General features: G+C 59.3%; 1 protein-coding gene and 1 long non-coding RNA gene across 3 annotated transcripts; one reads left to right on the top strand and one right to left on the bottom strand.

Annotated features, from left to right (window-relative positions):
• The first annotated feature begins 4,738 nt into the window (after window positions 1-4,738).
• LOC121816830 (uncharacterized) lies at window positions 4,739-18,596 on the top strand. 2 transcript variants are annotated; one of them, XM_042233965.2, is made up of 4 exons: window positions 4,739-4,870; window positions 5,135-9,928; window positions 10,596-10,714; window positions 16,403-18,596. In XM_042233965.2, exons 3-4 carry the CDS (start codon window positions 10,604-10,606, stop codon window positions 17,495-17,497), a joined length of 1,206 nt encoding a protein of 401 aa, XP_042089899.1. In that variant the 5' UTR covers window positions 4,739-4,870; window positions 5,135-9,928; window positions 10,596-10,603; the 3' UTR covers window positions 17,498-18,596. The 2 variants fall into 2 exon arrangements, with proteins under 2 accessions (XP_042089899.1, XP_042089898.1); XM_042233964.2 differs by having other exon boundaries at window positions 4,739-4,873.
• On the bottom strand, window positions 13,479-15,597 carry LOC132657928 (uncharacterized). Its single transcript, XR_009596732.1, has 2 exons — window positions 15,281-15,597; window positions 13,479-15,150 (listed from the first exon to the last, which is right to left on the bottom strand). It is a non-coding gene; the product is annotated as an uncharacterized LOC132657928 (long non-coding RNA).
• Window positions 18,597-19,803: the final 1,207 nt, after the last annotated feature.

Here is a 19,803-nt window from a genome sequence, read left to right as displayed (position 1 = left end):
GGAGGCCTGGCGTGCTGCAGTCCATGGGGTCACAAAGAGTTGGACACGAGTGAGCGACTGAACTGAAACTGATTATCAGCTTAAATTGCGCTGGCTTTTTTCTCTGAATGGGATGTGGACTTCTACTCTCAGCTGTCAGCTCACATGCGTGACTGACATGGGTGCTGTGTTCTTGTGAGCAGTGGCCAGGGGCTCTGGCCCTGCTCCCCGGGGCTGTGTAGGGAGGGCTGCCTCTCTGCTCGCCTCCTCTGCGGTGACAGTCGGGAGGCTCGGGGGGAGGAAATCACTAAGTAAACGGCGCAGCCTCGTGTCAGTCCTGCCCCGAGGAAGTGATGGGGGTGGGGGCAGGGTGTCCAGAGCTGCCTCCACGTCCGAAATCACATGACCCTGAACCCCACGAGGTGGGCAGTGGGGTCTTCTGTCTTTTCCCCTTTTAGAAGGAAGCCTGGGGAAATGCCAGGCACAGCAGCACGGGGACTCAGGACGCGCTCACAAGTCGTTTTCCGCTCTAAACTGTCATGCTGACGATTCATGAAGTGGCTTCAGCCAAACGGTTTACGGCCTTGTCCTCACTCCTGGCATCCAGCACGTCGGGGTGCGCAGCGTGACCCGGGGTTAAGGATCCCCACGTGCCTAAGTGTCCATGAAGAATCCCTGCAGGATCCCAATGGGGCCGTGGTGACGAGCCCAGCCTCTGAAGCGCGGGCAGGTGAACACGTGGGAGCCCCGTGCAGCTCCGGTCTGCTCCCCCAGGCGCTTCTGCAGTCACCACTGAGCCTCACGGGCGTGAGGCGCGAAAACGGGGTTCCCATGCTGGGAGACGCAATGGGTCTCCCCACGCCCCCAGAGGGGGCCCAGTGAGTTTGAATTCCAAGAGCAGGGGCTTGCTGGGCCCGTTGTCTAAGCAATTATGTCTTCAGGGTCAGGGCTTGGAGGGGGGCCGCTAGTCCTGGGCCCGAGGGCTTCCTGCAGGGAGCCTGTCGTCAGCTGACGGGCCTGTAACGGGATCCTTGGGGCTGCAGGGGACATTAGACAGAGTAGCCTGTAGTGTCTCCAAAGTCCAAATGTAGAGACCCTGTGAGAGGGGCCGTCCTGTGTGTCCACCCTTGTGACATTCTTGCCCCTCCCTCTTCGCTGCTTGTCAGCCCCTCCGTGCTGTATATGACACGTTTCTTAGGCTCCAACCTAAGTCTCTTTCTTAATGCTTAAACAGCTCTTTTAGCTCAGCAGTAAAGGAAGTTTCTAGGGACAACGAAGTTTCTATCGGAAACGAAGTCTGTGGACATGCTACCACTCCACCAGTGTTGCGGGTTCTGATTCGATCGGCTGTGCAACGGCCCCTGGAGTCTTGGATCTGCACGTTTCTGCCAGAATCACACCATCTGCGTCAGTACGTCGCCACTTTGTTACCGTCAGGGACGCTCACGTTGCCTCTGGTCCCTTTCAGATCCTCAGAGCCAGTGAGCTTCCTCTCCGCCAGGCCTGAAAGAGATGCTCACAGGTCTGGTCTGGCTGAGGGACACGGATGGAATGATACAGGTGGATGATGGGGTTCACAGAGGAAGCACAGCCCTGGAGAGGAAGATGGGGCAGGCAGATGTGGGGGGCACGGGGTTACCCCCGAGCAGGCTGCTGGTGCCGGACCCAGGGGTCGATCCCTCCCTTGGGGACTGAGCTTGAGGAGATCGAGAGGAAGGACCTGACGGCCTCGTAGGGGCCAGGGTCCCTGGTGAGCAGAGGGCAGTGGGCCTCGGAGCATGTGAGGGGGCTGCAGGGGGTCAGAGGTCTTCTCTGCCGCGACGACGATGCCATCCTTCACCGACAGCTGCGTGTTAACCATCCACACGGTGAGAACACGCCCAAGTCAGAGAAGCAAGCCCTTTTCCTCCTCCTTCAGCCCGGAAGGCGTGGGCCCACCCCACTGGCACAGCCTCCCTGGGAGGCGCTCGTGTCCATCGGCCAGGGACACCGTCCTTGCCCAGGGTGCCAGGCAGTCGCCCTAAAACGTCAGGTCCCCTCTCCCCTCCTCTTCCAGAGCGTCCTCTGCAGTATGGGGGCACTGGGGGGTGCCCCCTCCCCGGGTGAGGTTCCGGGTTCCGCAGGACCTCCTCACTCCCAGACTCTAGACCCACGTGGGCCTCTGTGACACACCCCCCGAAAAGAGGAAGATCCAAGCAAGCACTCTGCTGCCCGCAGGCACCCGGGACCTGGCCGAGCTGGAATCTGAGGCCAGGTGAGAAGGTCACACAGCTGAGGTCAGAGGGAAGCCCTTCCCCAGGACCTGCAAAGCAGAAGGGGGCTTCCCTGAACTGCCACGACTGTGGCCAGGCTCGGGCCTCCGCGGCCCCGGCTGGGTGGCTCCTCCTTCTTTCAAACCTTGTCCTGCGGCTTTAGAGCTCGTGGTGCGCAGCTCTTCCTCCGCTCATTTTCAGCAAATGCTCCGTCTCGTCCCTAATCTACTGTGATTTCACACTTTTTTCCTTAAAGAAAGCGCTTTGTTGTCCAGTTGCTCAGTCGTGTCCGACTCTCTGCGACCCCATGGACTGCGGCATGCAGTCCCTGTCCATCACAATTTCCCAGAGTTTATTCAAACTCATGTCCATTGAGTTGGTGACGCCATCCAACCATCTCATCCTCTGTCGTCCCCTTCTCTGGCCTTCAGTCTTTCCCAGCATCAGGGTCTTTTCCAATGAGTCTGCTCTTCCCATCAGGGGGCCAACGGATTGGAGGTTCAGCTTCAGCATCAGTCCTTCCAATGAACACTCAGGACTGATTTCCTTTAGGATGGACTGGTTGGATCTCCTTGCCGTCCAAGGGACTCAGGGTCCTTTGTCCATGGGATTCTCCAGGCAAGAATACTGGAGTGGGTTGCCATTCCCTTCTCCATGGGGTCTCCCCGCTCAGGGGTGGAGCCTGCGTCTCATGTCTCCCGAGTTGGCAGGCATGTTTTCTCACCACCAGCGCCACCTGGGAATCTCTAAGAAAGTGCCTACAGGTGTATGAACGCCAGGCCCCATGAGACACGGAGCGGGCACGTGAAGGGGCCCCTGAGACCCTGGACGGCCTTTCCTGGTGGGACGGGCTGTGCGGGCCCTCCGCAGCTACAGCGACATCTTCTCCACAGCTTTGTCACCAACTTCTAATGGGCCTCGCTGCTGCGTAGAAGACGTGTTAAAAACAGCGGTGCCTGGGGTTGGGGGGGCTGGAGTGACGTGAAACCGGCTGGGTGTGGGCGAGGGGCCTGGCTGGCACGGGCTCTTCCTTGGTGCCCTGAGCTGGTCCTGAGTCGTCCCCTGACCCCGCGCTGCTGCCCGGGGCACGTCCTGAGCCAGGCGGCCTCACTAGAGGCTGAGACGCTCGGCCAGGTGCGTTGAAGAAATGGATTAGAGGACGCGTGAGCCGGGGGTGAAGAGACAGCCTGTGATGGTAGTCCCACGCTGAGAACACACAAATGGCCTGGAACGGTCCGCTTCCCAATGGTTAAAACGGTGAACTTTATTTTATGTTTATCCTACTGAAATTAACCCCCCCACCCCCACACACACACAAGCCAATTACTGACCAACTGTGGCAAGTGCGACCCGGTGGCTTAGTCAGTAAAGAATCTGCCTGCAGCGCAGGAGACCCAGCTCCGATCCCTGGGTGGCAAAGATCCACTGGAGAAGAGGATGGCAACCCATTCTGGTACCCTTGCCTGGGAAATCCCACGGACAGAGAAGCCTGGTGGGCTGCAGTCCACAGGGGGCTGCAAAGAGTTAGACACGACTGAGCAATAACACTGCTCCACTACGGACCTTGAAGTTAAAAAGCTGGAGACACCTTTGTGACTTGTGGGTAGGGAAGGACTTCTGAATAAGTCCACCAGGAGCACCAGCCAGAGGGATGCCAGTGCACTGAGACAACGTCGTACACTGCAGAGACCCCCCTCCTGGCCCAGCTGTTAGGACTCTCGCTTCCAGCGCAGAGGGCCTGAGTTCAGTCCCCAGCTGGGGAACGAGATGCCACACGCCGCAGCTAAGACCTGGCAGAGCCGAATGAATGAATAAAAAGAAACTATTAAAAAAGACAGCATGTTAAAAGTTTCACTATAAACGGCTGAAAATAAAAGCCACAACTCGGCAAAAAAAAAAAAAAAAAGTTATAGTGAGCATCACGGGAAAAGTGTCCGCACTGTTTGATCACAGTGAGCATCACGGGAAAAGTGTCCGCACTGTTTGATCACAGTGAGCATCACGGGAAAAGTGTCCGTACTGTTTGATAGCCTGCAGACTGTCTACGCGGCTCTGAGAAAGAAAAGTGAGCTGGGGGCCCCGGCACAGGCCCTGCCTGGAGGGGGAACCCATGGGGCAGGAGAGATGAGGAGATGCTGGAGCTCGTGGACGCGCCGGAGACACCCCCCAGGACATGGTGTGAGAGGGGCTGGCGGGGCGGTGCTGGGGACCGACCAGCCGCCCGGGCCGTGGAGCTTGGCGGGAGGAAGGCCCCTCGGGAGCCCGCGTGCAGACACCCGGTCGGTGGAGACGCACTGGCCTGCGATCCAGGAACACACAGGAGCCCTTGGCAGAGAAGCATCTGGTTTGGGAAGTGTGAGACGCGAGGGTCCGTGGAAGGGGGTGGTGGTGAGGGAAGACGCTGGCGGGGAGCCCTGAGCCGTCAGGCGGGGACCCCGGAGCTCTGGCGCCGGGGCCTGCCGGGCAGAGCCTGGGAGCCGCAGCTGAGCAGGGCGTTCCTCTTTTCTAGAAGCACCGAAACAGTCACAGCGTTCGGGCTGAAGAGGAGGAGCAGGGAGCCGAGAGTTCTAACAGCTCTTTGGATGGGACTCGGGGTCCTTCGAAGACACGGAGTGTATCCTGACCAGTAGACACAGGAGGTGGTGAGACACTGTTTGGAAAGTTGAAAGGACATAAACGACCCCAGGGCAGGGGCGGGGTGCTGAGAGTGGGGACAGAGGCGGATGGGGGTTGGGGGGTGGGCGGCACGAGGCTGGGCCCCAGGAGAGCTGGCGGGCTGGCTCAGGATGGGTGCTGAGCACGCCGGTGGCAGCGTGTAGCTGGGAATGTGCACTTCGGGCACTGAGTTTTCCTCTTTTGATGCTGAAACTATGGTGTCTCCCACTTCTAATCTCCACCCTTAGGTTTTATCTTCTGCTGGAAGGTGAGATGCTGACGGCAGGCTGTCTGACGGCTCCCGGCGTGTGCATGCAGCTCCGTGGCCAAGCTCTCCTGCTTTCAGAGCAAAGCTGAAGAGAACGCGCATCTCATTTCCCCGGGCTGTGTTTCTGGTGGCGTCAGCACCTCTGCGGTCCCCAGCCTTCCACAGGGTTTGTAATGTCAGCAGATGGATTGTTTCAGGCTGACACTTGGCACAGACGGTTCTCAGCCAAATGTGATTCCAACGGGGAGGGTTTGGTCTCGGTTATTCCATGCGACTTTGTTGAAGAAGAGGAAGAAAACCAGCTCCTGGTTCCGAAGTATTTTAATTTTAGATGGAACTGTGGTGACCCTGCCTGGCCGGCAGTGAGCTTTCAGTGTGGACGACATTTTGGCGACTTTGGGAAAAGGAACCTCATTCACACAAGCCAGGGCTTTGGGAACGGGCGCCCCGCCTTCCCGCCAAGGCTGGGCTGTGACGCTGACCCAGCGGGGCACACAGATCCCTCTGTCCCCCGCTGGACGCCCGCCAGGCGGCCACGGTCTGCGGAGCAAGACCCTCAGTGCGGGAGCCCGGCTCAGCCCTGGAAACCGCCGCTCAACAAAAAGCCTCTGTTGCCCTCGCAACGGTCTTTGCACAGAGAGGGTACCGGCTGGCCTGGGCTGCGGGGACGGATTCGCAGATGGACCTGAGAGAAAGCTCTGTAATTAGGTCAGCCCGGGGGTGGGGTGGGGGCACCCTCTTCTGGTTCAGTGGGTGAACCCGAGGAGGAAACCCTGCCCCATGACTGCCTCCAGCACCTGGGAATTCATGACTAACTTTCCTTTCCTTCTGGAGGCGCTACGTCTGTGCCGGCCGTGAGAGGCCCCCAGACCCGGGACCGGGCGTGGCCTGGGCAGACCTCCAGCCCCTCGGATTTTGTGTGGCTGCGGCATTCAGCTCTCAGTCCTCTTTTGCCTTCGAAACCTGAGCTGTTTGGATGGTGCCTGGAGGGGAGCGGGGATCCGCTGACCCCGAGAGGAGAGTGTGTCCAGGGGTGCCTGGACCTCAGCCACCTGCTGAGGGAGCTCGGACCTCCGGCTCTTCACGCGGCCTGGGAGGGAGGGCCCGGCCCGGCCCGGCCCGGCCCGCCCCGCCCCGCCCCGGCCCGGCCCGCCCCGCCCCGCCCCGCCCCGGTGAGAGTGGCCGCCTGTGATGTCGGTGGGTCCCAGGCACAGCCCACCACAAGGGCTGCTGAGGAAGCTCTGTTGTTCCCCACGGGACGAGGTGGGCGTGTCTGGAGGGTTCCAGAGCCGGGAGGGCGCCTGCGGCGGACACACGGGCTGAGCGGGTGGGGTGCGGCTGGCTCCCGGAGGGGGTCCTGCTGTGTCCGGCCTTGGAACACGGGGGTCTTGTCAGCCACCGTCAGGCCTTTCTGGGCTGTCCGGTGTCCAGTCAACGCGGCTTGGCTCCCAGGAGGGGCCGGCGCTCCTCTCGGCGGAGGCTGCTGGGCCCCCCTTCAGCTCGGCGGGGCAGCAAGAGGAGAGGGCGCGCTTCCTTTGCTCCGCTGGCACCCTGTTCTCAGAGAGATGCTGCCGGGCCGCGGCGGCAGCGCTAGCTGCGGGCGGTCAGCCAGGGCTGGGGCGGGGCTGAGGCTCGTCTGCCAGCCTCTTCTCTTTCCATGCCAGGTTTCGGGGAAGTTACTTTCACCCCTTCCCGCCTCTCTGAGGGGTGGGCGGGCGCAGGACAGCTCTGCGTGGTTTTCAGGTGCTTTCACCTGGACGCAAGTCGGGTGGGCGTTCTGGAGGCAGATGGGTGTGTACTGAACGTGGCCACCTGGGCTCCGGGGGAGGACAGGAGCCTGTGGAGGCGGGTGATGGATGCGCAGTCCACGTGCCAAGCAGCAGCTCTGCAGACCCAGCCTCGGGACACGGGTGCAGGCCAGGCAGGGTCTCTGTGTGCCCCTGACCCAGGCTGGGGACCCACCCCTCGGCATCCTCCTCTGTGCGGTGACTGGGCCGGCCACCACCCCCCCGTCCCCCGCCACCCTGATACCTGTGCGGATTTTCACCGTGTTTTCAAGGCTCCCCAGGAGGGGACGCCCAAGGGGGCTGTGAGAACACCCCGTGGGCTCGGGGCCCCACGGCTGCTGATTTTCCCGCCAGCCACTGCTTTCTGACCGCCCCGTGTGGCATCCACGTGGCTGTGACTTTCTCCAGGACGGTCCAGTGTGGGAGGCTTTCAGTTAAATAGGGAAAGTTAATCTGGAAGCTGTCCTTTCTGTCAAAACAAGGATGATACAACCGTGCGGTAACGACTCCGTAGAGTTTCCTGTTTTTTTATAAAGCAGAGCAGTGCTGCCGGCAGCCAGGCCCTGCCCACTGCTGGTGGGAAGCGCGCTGGGGTCTCCTGTTTGCCTCCGGAACCCCTTCTGTGGTTTACGTGTCACACCTTGGGATGGGACGGAGGGGCAGCGTCCCGGGCCGAGAGCATCCCGTCTCCGCTCACCGGGGCGCCGACCGGAGTGGACCGGGCATGCGCAGCGGGGCGGGGTGGGAGGCCCGAGTGTGTCCATGAGGCGGGCGCATTGGGCGGCGGGCGGAGTTCGGAACACTGTAAGCTCACGGTGCCCCCCTCGCCCCGCCCCCCGCCCGGGCAGATCTTGCCAGAACCAGCTCCAGCTCTGAATCGGGTGCTCAGAGTGTTCCTCCGTGCTCTGAGCCGTGGAATCTGAGGTTCCCTCCTGAAAACAGCTCTCAGATGTTCCCTGCGGGAGGGCATGTCGAGATACAACCCCCCCACCCTCACCCCACTCCATGCACAGTGGTGGAAACCTTTAGTTTCCCACGAGGTTTCACCTGCTCCCAGAATGGGCTCTCTTGTCATTCCTCCCGGAGTTGCCTGTGATTCTGCTCCTGGGGCACCCAGGACGCGGTGGGCTTTTGGGTGTAGGAGAGGGAACAGGGAGGTCCCTGCAGGGTCTGCGTTGAACCAGGACTGCCGGGGGGGCGAAGGACGTGCAGCCACCCACCTGTGTCTGTGGCTGTGTAGGTCGGCCACCTTCCCGTGTGTTCTCGATGGAATGAGCCACCTGAGGGTCATGCGCCTGCAAGGACGTGGTCAGGGCTGGTGACTGAGGACGGTGAGGAATTCACACACAGGCCGTCCAACTGGACACCCCCAAGCTGGGCGAAAGGTGAAAGTGTTACTCGCCCAGTTGTATTTGACCCTTTGCAATGCTACGATTATAGCCCACCAGGCTCCTCTGTTCATGGGATTCTCCAGGCAAGAATACTGGAGTGGGTAGTCATTCCCTTCTCCAGGAGATCTTCCTGACCCGGGGATAGAACCTGGGTCTCCTGCATTGCAGGCGGGTTCGCTAGTGTCTGGGGAAGAGGGTCATTTTACTTCCACACTGTAGGCAGGTGTGGCCGTCGCATCCTGCCCGCCGACCCAACACGTCTGCAGCAGACAGAGCTCTGGCTCCCGCCCGCCCCTCCACACCCCCTCCCTGCACCCCAGCCCCCACCCCGGGACACAGAAGCGTGTTCCTGATGAGCTCCGGCTCTGACCTGGGGGTCAGATCCAGTGTGACCTGCACAGGGAAGGCTGCCCCCAGGAAGAAGTCGCTGTGGGAGGCTGGCGGTGAGCAGGTGCCCGCAGGAGTCGGGTGGAGCCGGTGAGGGGGAGGGCGTGGCGGCTGGCCATCCGTGCACACTCAGGACCCTCACAGGTCACACCTCACATGTGTGAGGGGTCCCGGGACGGACAGGCGCTGAGAGCTGAGCTTTTGCCGGAGTGCGGCCTTGCCGCTGCTCTCGCGCCAGCTGTAGCCACTGTACCCTGTTGTCACGGAGTGAGCGATCACAGCCGAGGTTGAACGGCCACAAAGCCTAGCAGCCCCGGGGGCCAGCCCCTCACGGCCATGCGTGGGCCTCCAGGGACCCCTGGGGACAGGCAGCGTCCTGGCTGGCAGCAGGTGGCTGACCCCCACCAAAGACGGGCAAAGGGGGCCTTGAGCGGTAGGGTCTGTGTCCAGCTGGGAGTGGGTGTAGGGCAGGCACGAGGCAAGACCCTCGCGCGCAGCGGATGAGACACCCAGACGGCCAGTGGCGGCGAGGCCGCGCGCTGCTGTCCGAGCCGGGGCTCTGCACCCGCGTCCTCGCCACGCCCTCAGAAAGTGGGCTCTGTTCCCCGGGGCCTCCAAGGCGCCTGTGCCTCTCGGAGTTGGAGGCAGCGGGGCGCTCCCTGTGGGGTGTTGGGGTCGTTTCTGGACAGAGGCCCCAGAATCAGCGCTTTTGTAGCTCTTTCCCCAGCGGGCACCTCTTTCCCCAGCGGGCACCCATTGTCACCGCAGGCTTCCTCTAAGAGGGGCCTGAAGCCTGTCTGTGGGTGGTGCCAGGGGCCCTTCCATGCGTCGATGTGGCCTTTCAGCTCCAGAGGGGCTGTGGGGGAGGGGCTGCGGGTCTCTCTCGAGAGGTTTTCCCACCCCACCCCCACCCCCAGTGTCTGTGCTGCAAACAGGAACTCGGCTGTCAGAGGTCAGTTGACCCCTGGGAACAAGCAGTGCCCGGCTGTGTGCTGACCGCGACCAGGATGTGGGCGTGTCCAGCGTGTGGGGCTTGGGGAAAAGGCCACGGCCGGCTCCAGTCCTGCCCTTGGGCTGGAATCGGTGCTTTCAGTGCCTCGACCTGCTCTGCTGGGAAGGCAGCACCCAGGGCTCCATGCCTGAGGGGCCCTGGTGACCCCTGACCAGGCCTGGGCTGTCCTCCCTGGTGGGAGAGGCCCCAGGCTTCAGGTTGGGCCACATGGAGTGGGGTTTTGGATGAACTGAGCAGACCCTGAACCACAGATCTGAGGCGCTGCTGGTGGGGGTGGATCTGGGGCGCTGCTGGTTGGGGGGGATCTGGGGCTAGTGGGGGGGAGGAGGTGGCTAAGGGCTACTTCCCAGACCTGCCCGTGATGGACACCCCGCCCCCCACTCCGGGGAAATGTGCTGGAAAGTTCACCCCCTCTGTAAAGGTGTACAGAGCCTGGGCGGCAGGCCTCCCTGCCGGCTCGCCGGCCGCCTGCGCGTCCCTCGCACGGAAGGGCAGTGCCCAGGGCTGCCTTCCTGGCTGGGCTGGCAGCTCGGCCCTGTCCTGGCGCGGGTCAAGCCGGGCCCGTCCATGTGTTTATTTGGCTGCCTTAGGTCTTCGTTGCACACGAGGGATCTTTAGTTCAGCCGCACGGACTCTAGTTGTGGGGCGCGGGTTCCAGAGCTCGAGGGCTCAGTAGTTGAGGTGCATGGGCTTATTCCCTGGATGCGTGTGGGATCTTAGTTCCCCGACCAGGGGTCAAACCCCCGTCCCCCGCATCGCAAGGCGGACTGTCAACCGCTGGACCACCAGGGACGTCCCAGAGAGACTGTTCTCAGGTTACAACTTTCAGTTTGGTTTGAATAAAAATTTTCATTTCTTTCTTAGACCGACTGATGAAAATAATGATACCGTTGGCAACAGCAAACTACTGGAGTCTGCAAAGTGCTGTGCACGTTACCCTGGAGGCCTGGCAGCGGGGTTGGGGGTCGTCAGCTGTTTCACAGGTGAGGGAGCATGACTCACGGGAGAGAAATCCCCTCAAGTGCTCAGACCTGGGGTTTCAGGGACGCCATGTTGTGCTCAGCGGTGGCTGCAGCCTGGCCCCTTTCCTGGGCTATCTGTTTCCTTCAGAAATATTCCTTAGGCCGACTTTCCCCAGAAGGTAGGGAGGGACTGTTAGGAGGCCTCCAAGTTCTCCTGTAAGCCCCCACTGAAGCTGAAGCGCCAGTCCTTTGGCCCCTGATGCAAAGAGCCGGCTCATCGGAAAAGACCCAGATGCTGGGAAAGATTGAAGGCAGGAGGGGAAGGGGACGACAGAGGATGAGATGGTTGGATGGCATCACCAACTCAATGGACATGGGTTTGGGTGGACTCTGGGAGTCGGTGATGGACAGGGAAGCCTGGTGTGCTGCGGTCCACAAGGTCGCAAAGAGTCGGACACGACCGAGTGATGGAACAACTGAACAGGCCCCACCTCAGATCCATGCCAGCGGATCCCAGGAGGAGAAGCCCCGGAGGAACCGGAGAAGGCCAGCTGGAGCCTCGGACACGCGAGCGGTGGGTCCCACTGGGGCGGCCGCAGTGGCCTCTGGAGGAACCTCCAGCACCCCCTCCGCAACCAGCATGGCGTCCAGACGGAGCCAGAACTACCCGTGAAGCCTCACGCAGTGTGGCGTGACTGGGTCACCGAGCGGTCAGATATTTGGTCCGACTTTATTCTGGGTGTTTCTGGGTGAGAACAGGTGATTCTGTGCACCTCTCCAGGGCGGGCCTTGTCTGATCAGCAGAGGGCTGCGTCTGGGCACCCACCTGGCTCCTGCCCACTTTCTCCCTGTTCTGCTTGCTGACCGACAGCAAGTGTGCTCCGGGCTGGCAGGGATGTGGTCTGTACCAAGAGAACTGCCTGGCTCAGAGTAAGGAAAGCCACTCCTGAGAGGGTAACAGGCGGGAAGACCAGGGGTCTCCACACCGAGGAAGTAGGCTGCGAGCCTCAGACATTTTCAATCTCTCTGAGCGGCAGGAGGAGGCAGGTGTTAGACGGGTTCTCTTCTCCGTCCAGATCTAAGGAGGCTTCTGTTAAAGCTCTGTGTTGCCATGAGGACACCTGGTTCCACCTGAACTTAACTTTCCTCGAACCTGGAGCTAACCACCGCGTTTTCTTGTGGAAGTGTTTGTCTTAAGCTATGTTAAGGAACTGTGTATTTTCCCTAGAGTCTGTCTTCAGGTCGGTTCTGCCTGAGACTCAGAACCGACTGACAAACCAGCGTTTGTGCTCACGCGTTGCTCTCTTAAGCTATGTTAGTGAGACTGCATTTGCTTGGAAACTTGCCTTCCTTCGAGATTCATGTTAATCGTTTTATGACTCAGGATGACTCATCTGGTGCCAAGGTTATCTCAAACTGCATGTCGTGGGTGAGGGCCCTGGTGCCATTTTCTGAGCTTTGAGACTTTTCCTTTCTCTAATCAGCAGAGTGCTAGTAGCTATATAACATTTGGCTAAAGACTAGCAGGGGGCACTCTTTCTGCCCCCTTCTGATGTCTATGTCAGAAGTGTTCTGTATCTCTTTTATACTTTAATAAACCTTATGACACAGAAGCTCTGGGCAGTCAAGCCTCGTCACTGGCTCCGGATTGAATTCCTCTTCTCTGGAGGCCAAGAATCCTGGCATCTTTCATGGCTCAGCAACACCCTCTCACACCTGGAAGGAGTTTTACTGGAGATGAAGAGCAGCTCAGACGGGCCAGCTCGCTGTGACTGACAACCGCTGTGTCACTAAACCTTGACCACCGGGGTGCCTGGGGACCTGGTGTGTTTGATCAGAGTCTGAATCAGAGGCTCCCTTTAGAGAAACACAGGCTACTTTCTTTACATTAGACACAGGTGGGAAAAGATCAGTTAACTAAGTGTTTCCAAGGACAGTTTCTGCCAGTAGGTGACGGATAAACTGTGGTCCATTCAGACAGTGGAATATTATTCACTGCCTTAAAAGGTGAGCTATCAAGCCATAGGAAGACATGGAGGAATCCTAGACGCATGTTACTGAGAGAAGCCGATCTGAAAAGGCTGCGCACTGCACCATGCCAAGTCTAGGACGTGCTGGAAAAGGCAAAAGCATGGGAGCAGTAGACGCATCTGTGGCTGCAGGGTCTGTGGGGCTGGGGTGAGCGTAGGAGGCGTGGCGGAGGTTCAGGGCGAGGAGGCCACTCTGTATGCAGCTCACTGTGCATTTGTCCAAACCCTCAGAATTCGCGGCAGCAAGCGGACCCCAGTGCAAACCACGGGCTTCAGCTAAGCATAAGGTGTTAGTATTGGCCCATCAAGTGTAACGAAGGTACCGCATCCATGCAGGATATTAGTAATAAGGAAACTGTAGGTCAAGCGGAGGAGCGGTACATGAGAACTCTGTGTACTTTCTGTTTGATTTTTCTGTAAACTTGGAAGTGTTATGAAAAATAAAGTTTAGGAATTATTTAAAACTCATCTTCCTATATACTAGCAAATACAATTAGAAAAAAGCTTTTAAATATTTAAAGCTGCACTAAAAGCAATCAAGAAAAATCTGATCAAATTCACATGTTATTCAGAAAAACATTTAAATCCTAAAAAATATAAAGAGCATGTTCATGAATCGGATTCTTAACATTTAAAAATACGGATTTTCTCCAAGGTGATTTGCAGGCTAACTGTGACTCTGATGAAAGTCTTAGCAGGTTGTGTGCCTGTGACGTCGACTGAATATTTCTGAAAAATGTATTGAACTCTCAGGAGTCAGTAGCAGACATGATCTTATTTATTTATTTTGGTTGCACGGGGTCTTTGTTGCCGTGCAGGCTTTCTCCTTTTGCCTTTCCTGGTAGCTCAGTTGGTAAAGAATCCGCCTGCAATGCAGGAGACCCTGGTTCGATCCCTGGGTCGGGACGATCCCCTGGAGAAGGGAAAGGCTCCGCACTCCAGTATTCTGGCCTGGAGAGTTCTGTGGACTGTGCAGTCTGAGGGGTCGCAGGGAGTCGGACACGACTGGGCAGCTTTCTCTTTCACAGGCTTTCTCTGGTTGCGCTGAGTGGGGGCTCCTCTTTCTTGGGGTGTGAGGGCTTCTCACTGCGGCCCCTGTGCCCACTGTGGAGCCCAGTCGGTAGGCGGGCAGGCTTCAGGAGTTGCAGTGGGGGGTTCTAGCGTGTAGCTGGGCAGTGAGTGGCTGAGGCACAAGGGCTTAGCTGTGCTGCAGCGGGGAGGGTCTTCCTGGACCAGGGGTCGAACCCGCGTCCTCTACATTGGCAGACAGATCATTATCTATCACCGAGTTACCGCTCAGTGTTATCCAACACTGAGCCATCGGTGCAGGCCAGCAGTAGGCATGATCTTGAGGAAGAACAAAGCTGGAGAGCTACTGCTCCTGGAGGGAGGACTTGTTTAGTTCACGGCAATTAGACGGGGGACAGTGGAAATGGCAGCCTGTTTCACTTTCTTGGGCTCCGAGATCACTGTGGGCGGTGACTACAGCCGCGGAATTAAAGGTGCTTTCTCCTTGGAGGGAAATGTCAATCCACGCCAGTACTCTTGCCTGGAAAACTCCATGGACAGAGGAGCCTAGCAGGCTACAGTCCATGGGGTCGCAAAGAGTCGGACACGACTGAGTGACTCCACTTCACTTCACTTCACTTCTTGGAAGGAAAGCTATGACCAATCTAGACAGAGTGAAAAGCAGAGACTTCACTTTGCCAACAACAGTCCATCTAGTCAAAGCTATGGCTTTTCCAGCAGTCATGTGTGGATGTGAGAGTTGGACCAAAAGAAGGTTGGACATCAAAGAACTGATGCCCTTGAACTGTGATGCTGGAGAAGACTCTTGAGAGTCCCTTGGACAGCAAGGAGATCAAACTGTCAATCCTAAAGGAAATCAACCCTGAATACTCATTGGAAGAACTGATGCTGAAGCTGAAGCTCCAGTACTTTGGCCACCTGATGCAAAGAGCTGACTCATTGGAAAAGGCCTTGATGCTGGGGAAGATTGAGGGCAGGAGGAGAAGGGGACGACAGAGGATGAGATGGCTGGATGGCATCACCGACTCGACGGACATGAATCTGAGCAAGCTCTGGGAGATGGTGAAGGACAGGGGAGTCGGTATGCTGTAATCCACGGGGTCACGAAGAGTAGGGTATGACTTAGCGACTGAACAGTGACAATGATTTACTCATTTTGGCCAGATCTCAGTTGCAGCATGTAGACTATAGCCCCCTGATCAGGAGTCAGTCCCCGGCTCTTTGCATCGGGAGCTTGGAGTCTAGCCGCTGGACCACCAGGGACGTCCCAGGGGACCTACGTTGCAATAAGTGACGCAGCGTGGGATTCTAGAAAGAGAACCAGGCCGACAGGACAAACACGCGCGGGGACACTTCACTTACCCCAGAATTCCAAATTTCTGCTCCACACGAGGGGGGCTGAAATGGAAGAGCAGAAACAGTAAGCCATGGCCCCAGAGTGGAGCAGCTGGAGCTGGAAGACTGAATCCCTGCCGAGGCTTTGCTCAGGAGCACACAGTGACCCGTGATACCACTCCAAGGCGCGTACCCAACAGACCACAGCAGCGTCAGCGTCCACAGCCCCAGACTGGACACAGCGCCACTGCCCGTTCACAGCACAGTGGATGGAAATCGGTGGTGGGTGAGCTCAGCAAGACGGATAAAGGACTGCAGACGCGCTCGACACAGGACGGGTCTCAGGAGCCCGGCGTTGGGAGCCCACGCCAGCCTGCATCCTGGCTCAGCCAAGCCAGCTGGACAAGCTGGGCAGAGCTGTGCGGCGTCAGCGGGGACAGGCGCCGGAGGGGCCGGGGGCGGCCGGACGGTGGGGCCTGCGAGCGCGCTGGTTCGGGCTCTGGTTATGCTGGCCCGGCCGCAGGATGTACCGGATTAAATACTGTTTGGCTGTTACACGTCATACATTGTCTTTAAGAGATGGTAATGCTGTATAAACAGTTCCACTTAAATGCGTGGATACGGCCTCAACAAGCATTTCACAACCAACCAGGACTCTAAACTGCTGTCCTTTCAAAGGGCTCCCGGTGGAGACAGACCGGTTTAATCGATCGCCTTATCTGCTAAGTGACGAGTCAATGTTTTCTCTTGGCTCAGAGTTTTCCTCACGTGTCAAGGGCAGATGGTTGATGAGGCCGCGGCTGGCAGACGCCTTCTGCTCTGCGACAGCCGGGAAGGCACCTCCCCGTCCCTGGGGCGGGGGCGAGGATGTGAGGCCCAGGGCACCCCACTCCCAGGGAGCGGGCGAGGTGTGAGGCCCAGGGCACCCCACTCCCAGGGAGCGGGCGAGGTGTGAGGCCCAGGGCACCCCACTCCCAGGGAGCGGGTGAGGTGTGAGGCCCAGGACCCCCCATCCCCAGGGAGCGGGCGAGGTGTGAGGCTGGCCTGCGGTGCCTGGCTCCATTCCCAGGGAGCGGGCGAGGTGTGAGGCTGGCCTGCGGTGCCTGGCTCCATTCCCGGGGAGCGGGCGAGGTGTCAGGCCCATGGCACCCTGTCTCTGGGGAGCAGGTGAGGGTGTGGGCGCTGGCCAGCCTCGGGCCCTGAGCCACTGGTGGGGCGGCTCTGGCCGCTGAGCTCCTTATAAGTTGAGAACCATCGGTGAGTTGCTCTGTGGAGCAGGTGAGCCTGTTTGAATTCATGAACTCTCTTGTGTCAGTTTAATGAAATTATCAGGTTTCCGGCCTTGAAATCCCTGTGGGAGCGCAGCAGGGAACCAGCCAACCCTGCTCCAGTGAGGAGACGGACACTGCGTCCTGACCGTCGCTGCTGCCGGGAACGAGAGATGGAAGCAAAAGGGGCAGCTGGAGCCCACCTGCACACTCACCCTCTGCGTGGAAGGCGGCCGGGGCAACGCCCCGAGCCACCCAGATTCGAGACTCGTCCGTCGCAGCCGGGAGGCAGGATACCCGGAGTGGCTGGCTCCCAGCATCTCTGCGGAGGCCTCCTGGGCAGAAGCGGCCCCTCCTCCCGGCTCCTTCCCGCCTGGGCTGACACGAGCTGGTCCGGCACGCGGGGCCCTGCTCCACAGGCAGCATCGACGCCCCCGCGACCCTTTAGGATGAAACCGACCCAGCGTCCGTCACTCACCCTGACCGCGGCCTCAGCCCGAGGGCCATGCTGCCGGTCACGAGCCCCCGCCCCGGCCAGCCAACGCCGCCTCCTAACTGAGTGTGGCCTTTGGACCGGGGTTAGCCTGGCTGTCTCCCCGAGGGGCCATTTTCAGGGATGGTTCCACATGGGACCTTCCAAGGACCACAGAGGAAAGTGTGTGTCGGGGGTTCCACTGGGGAACGGATGCACGCTTCGTGAGGCTTCGCTTCAGCGGCTGTGGGCGGAAAGCCGCAGAGAGCGGGGCTGTAAACTCAAAGTCCGGGTGGACCGGGCTGGCGCGGCTGCTGCGCTGGCTGGTGGTCAGGTGGGGACCTGTCCCCCTCTTCCCGTGGCTCCACCATCATCAACCAGCGGGTCCACTTTGAGGTCAAGCTCCAGCCTGCCTACCCCCACCCAGAAACCAACCAGTAACAAGGAAGATGTGGGTACAGAGCCCCCTGTGCCGCCAGCCTGGGGGTGCACGGCCTCCTCTTGGCTCACAAGGCACGACCGGCCTGGTGCCCGCACAGGTGCAGGGGAGCTGGGAGATGACCCGTCCCGGAGGGCCAGGCCCCAGCTCGACGTCGGGGACTCCACAGGAGCAACAAGGGCGCGACGCTGGATGCCTGGGGTCAGCCGCAGACCCTCGCCCCTCCCCTGAGAAAAGACCCCACGGCTGCGCCTGGGCCGGGGGCAGGTGTGGTCTTCACTTGTGCGGCGTTTACTGGGGAGTCTGGGCGTCTCCTCCGTCCTTGCGTCATGACTTCCTCCTCTGAGGATCTGCTTCTGGCCCGTCTTCCTGTTGTCTGTTCTGTTTGGATTGTCCGAGTTTTTACAGTTTCTGGGTCATGAGTCTCATTGTCCTTTATGTCCCCAGACTCCCTGGTCTGTGGGCTTCATCTGTCGTGTAACTGAGAAGCCCCGGACTCTGAGGTGGTCCATTTAACCAGTCATCCTGTTTGCTGTGTGTGCGTGTCTAGTGTCTGATAGAAGACGGTCCCGACTCTCACAGGCTCTAAACACACTGCTTTATCGTTGCTTCTGATACACGCGCAGTTTTCCAACGCTCACGTCTTTAGGTTTTCGGCATTTGTCTTTGGGATACAATTTTTATGCCTTTTCCCCCGACAGGAACAGTCGTTTTTCCAAACATGCTTGGCCACATGAGCCCGACACCTGTGCCCGACACGCCCACGACCCGCTTCCCGGCTGCTTGGCTTGGCCTGAGCTGCTCGCACACAGGCTCATACGTTTCTTCCTTCGAAGCGGAAGCGCTGCGCGTCTTTCTCAGCCGCTTCTGTCGTTTGCTCTCCTGTGTGAGTGGGGCCTGATTGTGTTGAAACTTTGATTAGGATCACAATGAATTTATAGAATTGACACGTCACACCACATGTCCACTTGCAAACATGGGCTTGCCCTCCGGTTAGTTAAGCATCTCTGTGTTTTGGAACTTAATCTTTCTGTTGTGTTTCGCTAATATATGGGGAAAAAATACAGACCCGAAGTGGAAGAGCCACTCACGTTTTATAAATAAAGGGTCAAGTGAGTTTGACAGAAGGTGAGACTTCCTTCGGGGAAGGAGAGCCTTGAGGGCTCCTACGGCGGCTCGGGGCCACTTGTCCTTTGTGGCCTTTCCGGCTCCTGACACGCCCTCGTCACAAGGTTCCTCCTGCTTCCAAGCCTCAGGTGGCAGTGCCCAGAGGCGATGAGAGGGAAGGTGTGCTTTAAGGCTCTCATAATAAAGTAAACGTGTTGCTAGAAATGTGAGGCCCAGGACCCATGGCTGAGAGCATGTGTTTCAAAGATTAACCGTCCTCATCGGTGGATTCCTCCTTGTCTCCATGGGTGCCTGGAGCTGGACCTGGAGCTGGACCAGGTTGTCACATGGCGTTCCTGCATCTGAAACCCTTCTTGTTTTTTGGAGAACATGACCCTGGGGGCTCACAGTGCAGGCGACCCCCTCAGAAACCAGTGCAGCTCATCCCTGTGGCCCCGAGGTTCCTGGACGCCACCACTCAGATTCCTGTGGTCAGCAGTCAGCAGATAGGAGCTCCGGTAGAGGGTGAAGCTCTGCCGGCCAGGGACGGGCCTGGTGGGGGCAGGTCAGCTCCCCGGGCCTTCCCCTCTCTGACTGCCTTCTTCCCACTGCAGGGCTGGGGGCCTCGGAGAGGACCCCTGCGTCTCCATGGCCTCTGGCTTTTATTCCTTACCCCGAGTGGGCTCTGTCACCCACAGCCCGGCCCTAACCTGGGCTCCACACGGTGCGGTCAGGGAGCCCCACCAGGCCTCTTGTCACGAAGGGTCCACACAGCCCAGGGCTTTCAGGAATTAGGCCCCCGGCCCTCGACACACAGCCGAGAACTAGAGGTGGAGTAGAACCCATTCCAGGGAGGGCGGTCAGGTCCCTAGGGGCCCCCAGGGTCCAGCAGCCAAGGCGGGACCCCCGTCCCCGCTGATCCCAGGCTGCCTCTTGTCTGGGCTCAGTCCTCCACCTCCCCTTGGAGCCCACATTCCGAACCTCGCCCTCCAGCCTCCCTGGGGAGTCGGAGGTCACCTGGAGTCCCCCCAGCGGCCCCGGGGGCTCCTGACGCTGGGCAGAGCTGTCTTCCCATGGTTCATGGCCAGGAGCGGCCAGCCGGCCGAGCCCGTGCCCTGGTCCCAGAAGCCGTGAATGTGACCTTTCCTCAAATAGCAAGACTGTGACTCAGCAGATGCGACCGAGGTAAAGACCCTGGACGAGGAGATTATCCCGGATAAACTGGTCAGCGCTGAGTGCGGGGCCGGTGTCCTCAGGAAGGAGACAGGCGGGATTAGTGACGCAAGGGGGCCCACGTGAAGACACAGGCAAGGATCAGAGCGATGGCAGCCGGTGAGGGGGACGAGGCCGGGCCTCGGAGGGAGCAGGGCCTCCACACAGACCCCCGCTCAGCACCATCTCTGAGCCGCCGTGAGGCTGCAGAACACCCA

This window comes from Ovis aries, chromosome 16, assembly GCF_016772045.2.
Source record: "Ovis aries strain OAR_USU_Benz2616 breed Rambouillet chromosome 16, ARS-UI_Ramb_v3.0, whole genome shotgun sequence".
NCBI lineage: Eukaryota > Metazoa > Chordata > Mammalia > Artiodactyla > Bovidae > Ovis > Ovis aries.
The sequence above is the reverse complement of the archived record's forward strand: the minus strand, read 5'-3'. Positions and strand labels throughout refer to the sequence as shown.

What these genes read in the sequence shown, in the direction of transcription:
- LOC121816830 (XM_042233965.2), top strand. Translation starts at nt 10,604, where the DNA reads ATGAAAATAATGATACCGTTGGCAACAGCAAACTACTGGAGTCTGCAA. An exon ending in GGTCGTCAGCTGTTTCACAG is followed by an intron (nt 10,715 to 16,402) that starts GTGAGGGAGCAT and finishes CTCTTGTGTCAG; the next exon opens with TTTAATGAAATTATCAGGTT.